Consider the following 11,553-nt stretch of genomic DNA (forward strand, 5'->3'; position numbering starts at 1 on the left):
TGCCTTGTGGATGTCTTCTATTGAGATATATGACTATCTTCTAGATTTTATGAGATGTCTTATTTGAACGCACCTGTCAGAAAAGATGGGTTCCTTTTTATTATCATTTCTTCCAAGAGCACAAACGATTATTAGTTTAGAGTATAATGGAGATCACTTTTCTCCCCATCATCATGGTGGAGAATGGCATATAACTATTGTTCAGACCAAGAAAGATGAAAGGTTAACTTATAGGTGTCGTAAGAAAGCAGAAGTGATGATCGATACTACTTATAAATGTTGCCGACTCCACTTCTCCAAAAGGACTCGCCATCATCTTAAACAATGCAATGGCAAGATCTAAAATCCCAGAATCGTTAGTGATAATGCCCCTTATATCTCATAAGAATTGCATGAACTGATCATATTAAGCAAGAAACAATCTGATATAATTTCCTTGCTAGACAAGGCAAAAGAAGATAGAAAATTGTATCTTCTTTCAGACATAGTAACATCACATCAATCTTATCATGAAAGTAAAACAGAAGAGAAGAGGGAACGAGGAATTGGAGCCTAGGTTGCAGCCACGGTGCATAATAAGTTCTGGTTGAGGAAAGGCAAAATAAATGATACTAGTACACCCGGAACCAGCACACAACAATCACAAAGCATTTGCATGGAAAATCTAAGATGCTCGATCAGTTGGAGTGTGAATTCTGCCTTCTTACACTGGCAGGCAATAAGCTGCCGCAGGAAGTAAATTTGGATCTTCAATGCTTTATGCCGTGCAGAGGGGGCAAAGATGTGATGACCAACAGATCTGATTCAAGATGCACATAACGATCACTTGTGTCGCCTGTTTGGAACAATGTCCGTGCTATTATTCTTCATCATGGCTACAAATTCTTCATAATTAATTCTCCCATCCTGCAGAATAAAGAAAGACAAATTATGTATGAAAGAGTGAAATTGAAGAACATACAGCAAGCCAAAAATTCCTCCCAAGGAAGAACCTTAAAACACCGTGAAACACGAGTTTTTTCCTGGTGAGCAAATCATAATGCATTGGATGACTCACAAGGAATATCCAAAAGTATGCACTTCTAGACGTAAAGTAATCAAGTTAAATAGAAAGTGTAGATTATAAATCAAGAGAGCTCTTCTATTCTTTCACTGAAAATTACTTCATGCACTAAGATGTCTCAGAGAGTAATTTAAGATGGCTTCAAATCAGAATCAACATTACAGGTCAGCAACCTGAATGGCTAACCATACAGTTTGCCAATGAGAACAAACTAGTTGCTCGTTCCTCAGAACAATTAACTCGTCCCAGCAAATCAAAATTAAATAAAATTGAGCAATGTTTTCAGCACAATGACATCATCACATAGTAAAGAGAGCAACTTTTCAGCCCTAGAAAAAGATGAGGTATTCGTTCCATTATATAATACATTAAATATGGCATGAATAAATCATAAGCAAATATAGGCTTACATTATCTGAATCAACTTCAGAAATAATCTCCTTTATTGTTTTCTCATCACCCATATCATATTTCTTCAGAGCTTGCTCCAGCTCCTCCTTTGTGATATATCTACAGATAAGGGGAAATAACGGATGGAATAAATATCAGCAAATTAAACTTAACATGTCAAATATATGAAACAGAAAAGGATTAGAGGAGTATTTACCCGCTATTGTCCTTATCAAAGTATTCAAATGCTTTAAATATATGATCTTCCTTTTCCAATCTATTCATGTGCATTGTAGCTGATATGAACTCAAGATAATCAATTGATCCATTTCCATCCACATCAGCCTGGCAAGAAGAAAATCAAGAGACTGCCTTAATTGTTATGTAGGAACTGATGTTGAAACTAGGATATCATCAAACATAGACTATAGACTAGCCATCAAAGGATGAGGAAGATGTAAAGAACAGCACACAGCAGGAGTCTCAACTAGTTCAAGAAAGACTACAACATACCGCATCCATTAACTGTCTGAGTTCAGATTCAGAAATCTTGGTACCCAATTTGGGTAAACCAGCTCTTAATTCTTCGAGAGTAATAGTCCCACTGTTGTCAGTGTCTATAGACTTGAACATTTCTTTCAAGCCCACAATCTCTTCCTCAGACAAGTTTTCTGCCACCACCTGATGAAGAAATTGGTAAGATTCCATCAACTAGTTCAAAGATAGGTATCCAAGAGGGAAGGTGTCACCTTTAACGCTACTTTCTTCAGCTTGTTCATGGCCCTAAACTGCTTCATTCTATTTAGAACTGTACTATCAAGTGGTTTATCTGAGGCCTCTCCATCTTCTCTGATCCATGGATGGTCTGCAATGCATTAAACTGTCAGGTCGTACGAACTGTAGTTATAAAATAACAAAGTAATGAGATATTTCAGGAGATCTAGCTTAAATTAGTAAGTAAAATAAAAACAGATTAAACTGTTTACATGAAAAGAAAACCGAAATCTGATGCAGGAGTAGTTAAAGGCTAGAATACATCAATAACATAAAAAGTACTAAAAAACAAGAATGAAAGCTGAAAACTTGATACTCTCACAAGATGTATTTGATTGAATAATATGTTCAATTAAGTCAATGTGATCTAAATTCTCAATTTTATTTTACTCCATGTATCCCGTAAAAAAAAGAATTCCTACAAATGACTGACACAATATTAAAACATAGCAGTCTAGCAGCATCTTAAACTAAAATTGCAAGCACTCATGTATGCACATGTCTCATGCATGAAATCAAATAAAATTAGGAGGAGACCATTTTTCTTATGCACATTGTGTTTAAAAACTCAATATCTTGAAAATCAATTCAAGAAACTTTTAGGCTCACTCAAAATTTCAGCTGCAGTAAGCCTCTCTTTTGGATCTTTCCGCAGCATCTTCTTGACTAAGTCTTTTGCCACACTTGAGATAGAAGGCCAAGGATTGGATGAGAAATCAACATGACCAAGTCCAATAGCATCAAATATACCCTCCTCATTATCTGCAAAAATCAATAGCAAATGTCACTGTACTAAACAAACAACCAGAAATTAAAGCTTGCTCCACCTGACAAGTGAGGATAAATACCTGCCCAAAAAGGAGGAACACCAGACAAAAGGATGTAAACTATAACTCCTGCACTCCATATATCTGCCTCTGCTCCATAGTTTCGTTTCAATACCTCAGGAGCTACATAATATGCACTTCCAACGAGATCTTTAAATACATCTCCTGCATTGGACAATAGTTTTTGGTTTCCACTATAAGTACATTTTCAGAGTAAATAGCTCATTTGTTCAGCTTAATTAGAGACATTAACTCCCCCAGATGACAGATTATTTATCACATGCCTTCCAGGACGCTTCATGAGTTCATTCTAGTAATGCTTAGAAATAGGAATTGAATTGTATGCTCCCCTCCAAAATTGAAGCATTCAAATCTCACTCTGATAGTATCAAGATATATATATATATATTTCTCTTTCGTCTTTCGCAGAAGATAGACGGCCGCTTTTCCAATGATATGTAAGGATCCTCGATCTGTGTGCACGTTCTGTCAATGTTACAGTTTAGATTTGTCTTCTATTTCCAAGATTTTCCTCTATTTTTCCCCCACTTACTAGCAATCTAATATACCTTATCTAGTCTGGACAATTCAACAATTTCCCCTTCTAGAGATTATGCAAAGTGTCCACCAGCCGACGAGGAAGGTTAAACAAGTTTGACTTGGTTATACAGTTAATCTCCACCTTGCCTGAGATGGTTAACGGACAACGGTACAAACACATCTATTTGGCTTGATATACAAAGTTAATCTCGACTAACTCGACCTAGATCTTTTAACTATTGAAGTCTACAAGCTAAACGCGAGTATGACTTCCATGTGTGGAAACTGAACTTTGTCAAAAGCTGGTGCCAATGCCTATTTCTCATTACATCAATCCATCTCTTATAGATCTTGACAAAATGCACATTAATTAATCAGGCATTGATACATCATAGTCAACTCAACTACAAAAAAGTACTGAAAACTTAGCAGAAATTCCAAAGAAGATGAAAATTCGGAAAGAGATTATGAAAGAATTATACCGGATTTAAAGAAGACGGAGAGCCCAAAATCCGTCGCCTTGAGCGGTGAATCCTCCCTCTTATTCAAGAATAAGAAGTTCTCCGGCTTGAGATCTCGATGCATCACGCCCATGGAGTGGCAACTGTGCACAACTTGCACGATCTCGCGGCAGAGCGCCGCCGCCGCTCGCTCGGAGTAATGCCCCTTCGCGATAATCCGATCGAAGAGCTCCCCGCCCTCGCAGAGCTCCATGATGAGGTTGACCGAATGCCGGTCCTCGTAGACTCCGCGCAGCTCAACAATGTTGCGGTGGCCGGTGAGGTGGTGCATAATCTGTACCTCGCGGCGCACGTCCTCGATGTCGTCGCGGTTGACCAGCTTGCGCGTGGCGATGGACTTGCACGCGAACTGTTCGCCGGAAGTCCTGTGCGTGACCAGGTACGTCACACCGAACTGGCCGCGGCCAAGCTCCCGGCCAAAGGTGTAGGTGGCGCGGACGTCCTCTATTGGCCGGCCCAAGACGCGGCCCACGGCCGGAGGAGGTGCGGACGCTGGCTTAGGGATCCCAGGGGATTCCTTTCGTGGTGGGGGAGCTTGGGGTTTGGGACGCGGAGGAGAAGGTGGTGGGCGGCGGTCGGCCTCCCCGCGGGAGGGATTAGAGCGGTGCCGGGAAGCGCGGTTACCCATTTCGAGATTTGGGACAGGACTGAGGAGAGAAGTCAGCGAGAGTAGAAACGAAGGCTGCAGAGGAGAGGGAGGATCCGCTGTGGATGGACGAACACAAGTTTGTTTGACGAATTACACGGAGTGAGCGCGTCGATTAGTTTCTGCGAGTTTGATTAGCTTCACGTGTACGCGGTGCTGCAACTGCGTCGCAATTTCCATTCTCATTTAATGGCAGGAACCCTATTTAATAAAAAAAAAAAGAAAACGAAGGGGGATCCATATTAGTTAGAGATGATTAAATACAAGGAAAACAAACAAATAATTGCCACGTAGTTAAATCTGGATTTCCTGTTGTCAAATGGAACGAGTTGCAGTCTTCTTTCTTCTTTATACACCTTGCATTGCTTTAAACGTGAAGCGGTGAGAACGACATTTATGCAAGTTGTTTAGATGTAAACAACTAACATATTACTCGTGAGATATCTCACTACTTTTGTGGATTAATATTAGGTGGCAAAATAGTAGAACCAGACCTCGCCTCACCTCACCTAACCTCACCTCCCCCACTAAATATTTAGATACATTGGAGGTATCACACTTGCACGTTATAAAGACTCCATCTTCAAATCCTCCTTTTACCCCCAAGTTTGAGAAAAAAAGATATATATTATCCTCGAGACAAACTTTAACGTGTAACCAAATCATCGCATATAAACACAACTAGATAAACCGACCAAAATAACAAAGCACACCTTGCCAAACTAATTAGCAAGACTAATTCTGAAAATTAAGAACTAAATTTTTCTGTGAACAGGGCGGAGACAAACAAATCTGCGGAAAGATTGATGAGTCATCGAAGAAGAAAGAGATAGGATATGGACTCTTTGGGACCAGGATAAGGAAAGATATGCAATAGCCAACTTGTCCCTCTCTCTCTCTCTCTCTCTCTCTCTCTCTCTCTCTCTCTCTCTCTCTCTGTCCCCCCGTACGGCACTGACGAGGCATTGTATCCTGTAACCGTTACAATCTTGAAATCGGCGGCCTCCGTCAAGGTTATCTCCGATATATTATACCCTCAGTACGAACTAAGTATATTGTTCCACCATTGTGTACGCCACCATCACTAGTCCTTTTAGGGTCGCATTCTTTCTATTGTTTAACGGGGTACAGGTGAGACTGTTCTCCGCACCGCAGGTACACTCCACCGGTTTTGCCAGGATGGCAGTGCCGTTTTCGTTATTAGAGTACGTATCAAGAGGTAATGAGGTCATTTCGTGGAGTGCAAGGTGGAGGTTTTCGATACAATCGAAGTCTCGTAGTGATCTCTCCAAGAAAACCGTAGTAGTTATAGAGCGTTGAGCATAAGCCCAGATTTCTTCTCTCTTCTTCGCCTCCTATTCTTCTCCTTGCTAAGTTTTAGGGCAATGGCGCAAGTGGTGGCGGTGAGCCGTCCCGTCAATGGCGCCTCCTCTCTCTTGTGCCGGAGCTCCAAATCTGGAGCTCGGAGGAGTCCCACTGGCCCCCCCAAGTCCTCGAAGCTTCCGTCGAGATTCTCCGGAGTGGAGAGGAGGAGTAGGAAGGGGTGTTACCGGCCTCTGACGGTCGCCGCCGTGGCGAGCCGGTTGCCTCGGGCCGATTTAGATGTTCTTCCCGTCACGCCGGAAGATGTATTAGAGGTTCTCCTTCTCTTAGTTTGTGCTGTTTTAGCTCAGTCAATTCGTTGTTTTCGATAATTATCGGTTTATTTAGGCCAAAGCTGCGATTTTGATTAGTATATTGTGATTTTTGAACTAAAAGAACTGAGTCAGCAACTTGAATTAAATTAGCTAGTATTGTCATCGATGTATGCCTCAGAGTTGAATTTTCTTTGTAAATTCGGTGATGCTGTTGATCAATGGAAAATTGCACGTGGTGGTTATCAGGAAGAAGAGAACTTTCTGCACCTGAAAAGCATTCAGCAGGTCAAGGAAGCATCGCCAGGAGTATGGTCGAAGCCGAACGTAAGACGCAAGACAAAGATTGTATGCACTATTGGCCCGTCGACCAACACAAAGGAGATGATATGGAAGCTTGCTGAGGCCGGGATGAATGTTGCTCGGATGAACATGTCCCATGGAGATCATGCATCTCATCAGAAAGTTATTGATCTAGTGAAAGAGTACAATGCTCACAAAAAGGACAATCCGATTGCCATCATGCTCGATACCAAGGTTGATTCATTTCCTTTTTGTCTGCTTTTTTTTTTAATTTTTTTTTCTTAAATTTCTAGCCTTCATCTGAGTATGTTATTGTATGACAGTTAGTATCGATTATTGAAGTACTATGTAAGCAAGTTTTACTAGAATAGGAGAGCTGAATGCTACATCTTGCCTGGGGCTGATATCTGGTGTTTTATTCTCTCTGTGCGACTTTGCAAATCTGTCTACTTTGATGGCTTTAGAGTTTTGTCACTTCCCATGTTGTGGGTGTCTCAAAGATTTTTAACAAATGCAGCTTAAACTACACGATTTAATTTAATTTGAACAATGTAGATAACAGCACAGGTCATACATGAACATGAGATTGTCTGTTTTCTCACTCGTTAGGTGATACTGGCATTCTTGATTTGCAGGGACCTGAGGTTAGAAGTGGTGACTTGCCACAGCCAATTACATTGGAAAGTGGTCAGGAATTTACTTTCACAATAAACAGAGGAGTTGGGACAGAGACCTGTGTCAGTGTAAACTATGATGACTTTGTCAACGATGTGGAAGTCGGCGACATGCTTCTTGTAGACGGTATGTAAAAAGGTTTTCTTGTCATGCTATTCTTTCTTATGCTGACAAAAAAGGTGCCTGAAGATCATAATATATACACATACAGACTCTCTACCTAGGATAATATGTTTAGTCCTGTATATGTCTTGGAACCTTATACTCGATCATAAGAAGTTGCTGCTATAAGGAAGAACTGTCAAAAATCAAATGGGAGAATGCTGCTGATTAATTTCCTGTCAATATGCATACCTTTCACCAGCCATTTTGATACTCAAAGATCTATTTGTCTGATTTATTTATTTAATGGCGTTGAAGTAGCTTTTTACATACTATCCTTGAGTGATGAGTATGAAAATGTGAAATGTCTTTGATTGAGTACTAGTGATGATCCTTTAGGGGGCATGATGTCTTTAAAGGTCAAGTCAAAGACTGTAGATTCTGTAAAATGTGAAGTTGTTGATGGAGGTGAACTTAAGTCTCGACGGCATCTAAATGTTCGAGGAAAGAGTGCGACCTTGCCATCCATCACCGGTAAGAAAAGAAATGAGCTTATTGGTTCTTCTGTCATGAAAACTTTTAATTCATATTCATTATAAATATTTGAGCTTACTATGTTATAGGTTTGACCATTTTATATTCCAATATTTGCTAATTATTGATGCATTCTACTTCTTTCTCTTCCAGATAAGGATTGGGATGATATTAAGTTTGGGGTTGAAAATCAAGTGGACTTCTATGCTGTTTCTTTTGTCAAAGATGCCAAAGTTGTGCATGAATTGAAGGACTACCTCAAAAGTAATACTTGACTACAACCTTTTCTTCCTCAAATGATATAATGATTCTGGGTTGCTCTTCTTTTATATATTTTTTTCCTCTAAATATACCTTATTTTCACTTTAGACTGTGGTGCTGATATACATGTGATCGTGAAAATTGAAAGTGCGGACTCCATTCCTAATCTGCATTCTATTATTACTGCATCTGATGGGGTAAGCAATCTCTGAGACTCTGACTCCAACTAAGGAATGATATACTCGATATTGCAATAAAACAACATGTGTAGATAGTATTCTTTCTTAGAACCTCTTTTTTCCCCTACTCTTCTTGCCAAAAAGTTTTTACCTCAAAATAGTTGATGCAACATCAACGAGGTTGTAAGGTGCTTATATAAGTTGGAACCCCACTTTATTCTCATGTTGATCTTTTTGCAGGCTATGGTAGCTAGAGGTGACCTTGGAGCTGAACTCCCAATTGAGGAGGTTCCTATCCTCCAGGTAATATCATCCTTGATCGCCTAGCTTACTGTCAATCATAAGATTAAAGCTTGGATCAGTTTGCTTGAGAAACTAGAGATATTCTTAGCTAGATATATCATGTTAATCAGTCTCTCCTGAGGAGTTAAATTGAGTTTAACCATAAAGAGAGATCATTCTCCAAATAAGATGCCAGAAAGGGGTCATCATATACAGTGGAGATATATCGTTGCAAAACGCTACCTAGTTCCATCAGTAATTATTCATAAAACCCATTCAATCCATAGCACTTCACTATCCATGAGCTTACCTTAGTTACTGTTCAACTTTCAAAATTTGTACCTGATGCAGCAGCATCATGTTTAAAGAAATTATTCTCCATGTGTAGGAAGAGATCATTAGAATGTGCAGGAGCATGGGGAAAGCTGTCATTGTTGCCACAAACATGCTGGAAAGCATGATTGTTCACCCTACACCAACCCGTGCAGAGGTCTCTGACATTGCAATTGCAGTTCGTGAGGGTAGCGATGCAGTTATGCTCTCTGGGGAAACTGCTCATGGAAAGTAAGATGCCTTCTCATCATACTATCTTGTTAATGCAATATTGAGAGTCAAAAGTGAATAACGGTAAATACTGGGATGTTCCTCTGATCTTTCCCAATATGCATGATGATTGCTAGTGAATGATTGCCCATTTCTTTTTTTGCTACATTTTCAACTGAAGGTCATTGTCTTCCTTTTCTCAGTTATAAGTTAAAAATGCTTGACTAATGAAGTTTTCTTTACAAACTCGAATAATTAACATCTCATGTGCTGGTTTCCTTCCCTTTCTAGTTTCTCTGGATCAAGTGTCAGTTTTTCTTTGTCCTACTTAATGTCCAACTACTCAGACAAGATAAAGAATTCCTTGTCACAGAAAGTTCTTTTATTTAGGAATGCATTTCTACCTACAGTAAGGGTGTTAATTTATGTAACAGTGAGATTTGACATCATACATTCTAGTGCCCGTGTTCAGGGCACAGAAATAGCTCCTTTAGCAAGGGGGATAAGACTGCTTGTCTCAAGACAGTGAAAGAGCTCCCTCACTTACTAATTTTGCATTGGTAAGAGTCTCATGCAAAGGGATTCCCTTTTTCTCTTGTCACATATTTGGTAGGGAAGGTGAGGGGTTTCCAGAAAATTTACTTTATATGAGTGGTTATCACTGAGAAATATCGTCTTTGAGATTCTTCCTAGACCCAACAATCTATTGCTTTTTCACATTTCAATGTGACCTATTATATATGTAGACAACAATCTTACAGATTTGGTTTTATGACAATTTCACCATCTTTCTAATAGTCTGTACACTTGGCTCAGGTTTCCACTGAAAGCTGTTAAAGTCATGCATACAGTAGCTTTGAGGACTGAAGCAACTATGGTCGGGGAAGAGAAACTAAATAACATCGGTCAGGCTTTCAAGGTTTCAAGTTCAATAACCCGTGCTACAATTGTGCAAAAGTATAATTATTAGTTACATTTTATCTGCAATCTGGGATTCCTGACACTTTCTGTTGTCTCGATATTTTGTAGAACCATACAAGTGAAATGTTTGCCTATCATGCAACGATGATGTCAAACAATCTCGGAACCTCTATTGTGGTTTTCACCAGGACTGGGTTTATGGCCATCCTACTCAGCCACTACCGGCCCTCGGGTACCATATTTGCCTTTACCGACAAGTAAGTATCTAAAACTTCATCTTTACAGTTTTCACTTTCCTCAAGTGAAAGACGGATTACATGCAAACTGTTAATCCTGAAGGCCACTATATATATATGTTAAATGACTGACCACTGGCTATGTGTACAGTGAGAGAGTGAGACAGCGACTGGCGCTGTATCAAGGTGTATGTCCCATATATATTCAATTCCTTGATGATGCTGAGAAGACATTCGCCAAAGCCTTATCTTACTTAGAGGTAAGTTACAGAGACTATATCTATTCTGTTTCTTATGTTTTAGGAAAATCTTTTCAATTATAATCAAACTAAGATAAATCTATTCAGTCTTGGACAAACTAGAACTCCACATCTTCCAGAATGCTCACCTACATCCAATGGAATTCTTATTCTCTGACCCTACACTATTAATTTATCTCTAAGATTTGTCACATATGCTTTGAATTGCATGAAACTTGTGCAGAAGCAAGGCATGGTAAAAGAAGGTGAGGAGGTAGCTCTTCTTCAGAGTGGCAGGCAACCCATTTGGAGGTCGCAGTCCACTCACAATATCCAGGTTAGGAAGGTGATGTAGGGTCTTGGCTTGCTTCACTCGGTCATCTGCCAAATTGGAAACATTCCTCCAGCGAAAATCAAAGGCCTCATGAAATCCTTGAGAGATAAAGCTTAGTCCATTATTTGCTAGATTATAGTTTCTGATTATTTTTTTATTAAGATTTATGAGTTGATTTTTCATTAGAATTTGTTGTGGACTGCTACTAGCACTAGAGTTTTCAAGCCTGCATTGAATTAGCCTAAAAAATTCCTCATAATATTAATTTTGCACTACTATTGTTTTGTCCCGTTGCATTCATTTCGGGTCTATTTCTTTTGGTTTCGATGTCCAACTTGATAGATCATGGCAGACAATAAAATGTGTAAGCTCGATATGTCTACATGTACTGCTTACCTTGGGCTCGTCGATTGTGAATGGATCAAGCCCAATCTCCAGTGGACTTCCTATGAAGATGATGAGGTGACAGTCACGTAGAATCTCGTAAGTTAACGTGAATTCTGGCTTACAGCATATTTCTCCTGTGGCTTTCTTTTTTATCGTTTAATT

The 11,553-nt window shown here is 39.6% G+C and overlaps 2 protein-coding genes across 2 annotated transcripts; one reads left to right on the forward strand and one right to left on the reverse strand.

Moving 5' to 3' along the window:
• Positions 1 to 356: 356 nt before the first annotated feature.
• Positions 357 to 4,957, reverse strand: LOC140768624 (calcium-dependent protein kinase 1-like). Its single transcript, XM_073109003.1, has 8 exons — positions 4,077 to 4,957; positions 3,076 to 3,219; positions 2,837 to 2,989; positions 2,203 to 2,318; positions 1,967 to 2,134; positions 1,671 to 1,798; positions 1,474 to 1,573; positions 357 to 906 (listed from the first exon to the last, which is right to left on the reverse strand). The coding sequence occupies exons 1-8, from the start codon at positions 4,741 to 4,743 to the stop codon at positions 823 to 825; spliced, it is 1,560 nt and encodes a 519-aa protein (XP_072965104.1). The 5' UTR covers positions 4,744 to 4,957; the 3' UTR covers positions 357 to 822.
• Positions 4,958 to 6,032: 1,075 nt separating this feature from the next.
• LOC140768538 (plastidial pyruvate kinase 2-like) lies at positions 6,033 to 11,282 on the forward strand. The gene is made up of 12 exons (XM_073108889.1): positions 6,033 to 6,398; positions 6,645 to 6,932; positions 7,334 to 7,499; positions 7,875 to 8,009; positions 8,163 to 8,273; positions 8,379 to 8,467; positions 8,690 to 8,752; positions 9,120 to 9,295; positions 10,091 to 10,193; positions 10,304 to 10,452; positions 10,583 to 10,691; positions 10,915 to 11,282. The coding sequence occupies exons 1-12, from the start codon at positions 6,147 to 6,149 to the stop codon at positions 11,023 to 11,025; spliced, it is 1,752 nt and encodes a 583-aa protein (XP_072964990.1). The 5' UTR covers positions 6,033 to 6,146; the 3' UTR covers positions 11,026 to 11,282.
• Positions 11,283 to 11,553: the final 271 nt, after the last annotated feature.

This window comes from Typha angustifolia, chromosome 1, assembly GCF_048772165.1.
Source record: "Typha angustifolia cultivar Huaian chromosome 1, ASM4877216v1, whole genome shotgun sequence".
In the NCBI taxonomy this organism is placed as follows: Eukaryota; Viridiplantae; Streptophyta; class Magnoliopsida; order Poales; family Typhaceae; genus Typha; species Typha angustifolia.

Coding starts and splice junctions, on each gene's coding strand:
- LOC140768624 (XM_073109003.1), bottom strand. CDS start 4,743: ATGGGTAACCGCGCTTCCCGGCACCGCTCTAATCCCTCCCGCGGGGAG. Junction 3,220..4,076: donor CTCCGTCTTCTTTAAATCCG/GTATAATTCTTT, acceptor TGTCCAATGCAG/GAGATGTATTTAAAGATCTC. Junction 1,574..1,670: donor TTTGATAAGGACAATAGCGG/GTAAATACTCCT, acceptor CCTTATCTGTAG/ATATATCACAAAGGAGGAGC.
- LOC140768538 (XM_073108889.1), top strand. CDS start 6,147: ATGGCGCAAGTGGTGGCGGTGAGCCGTCCCGTCAATGGCGCCTCCTCT. Junction 10,453..10,582: donor ATATTTGCCTTTACCGACAA/GTAAGTATCTAA, acceptor CTATGTGTACAG/TGAGAGAGTGAGACAGCGAC. Junction 10,692..10,914: donor AAGCCTTATCTTACTTAGAG/GTAAGTTACAGA, acceptor AAACTTGTGCAG/AAGCAAGGCATGGTAAAAGA.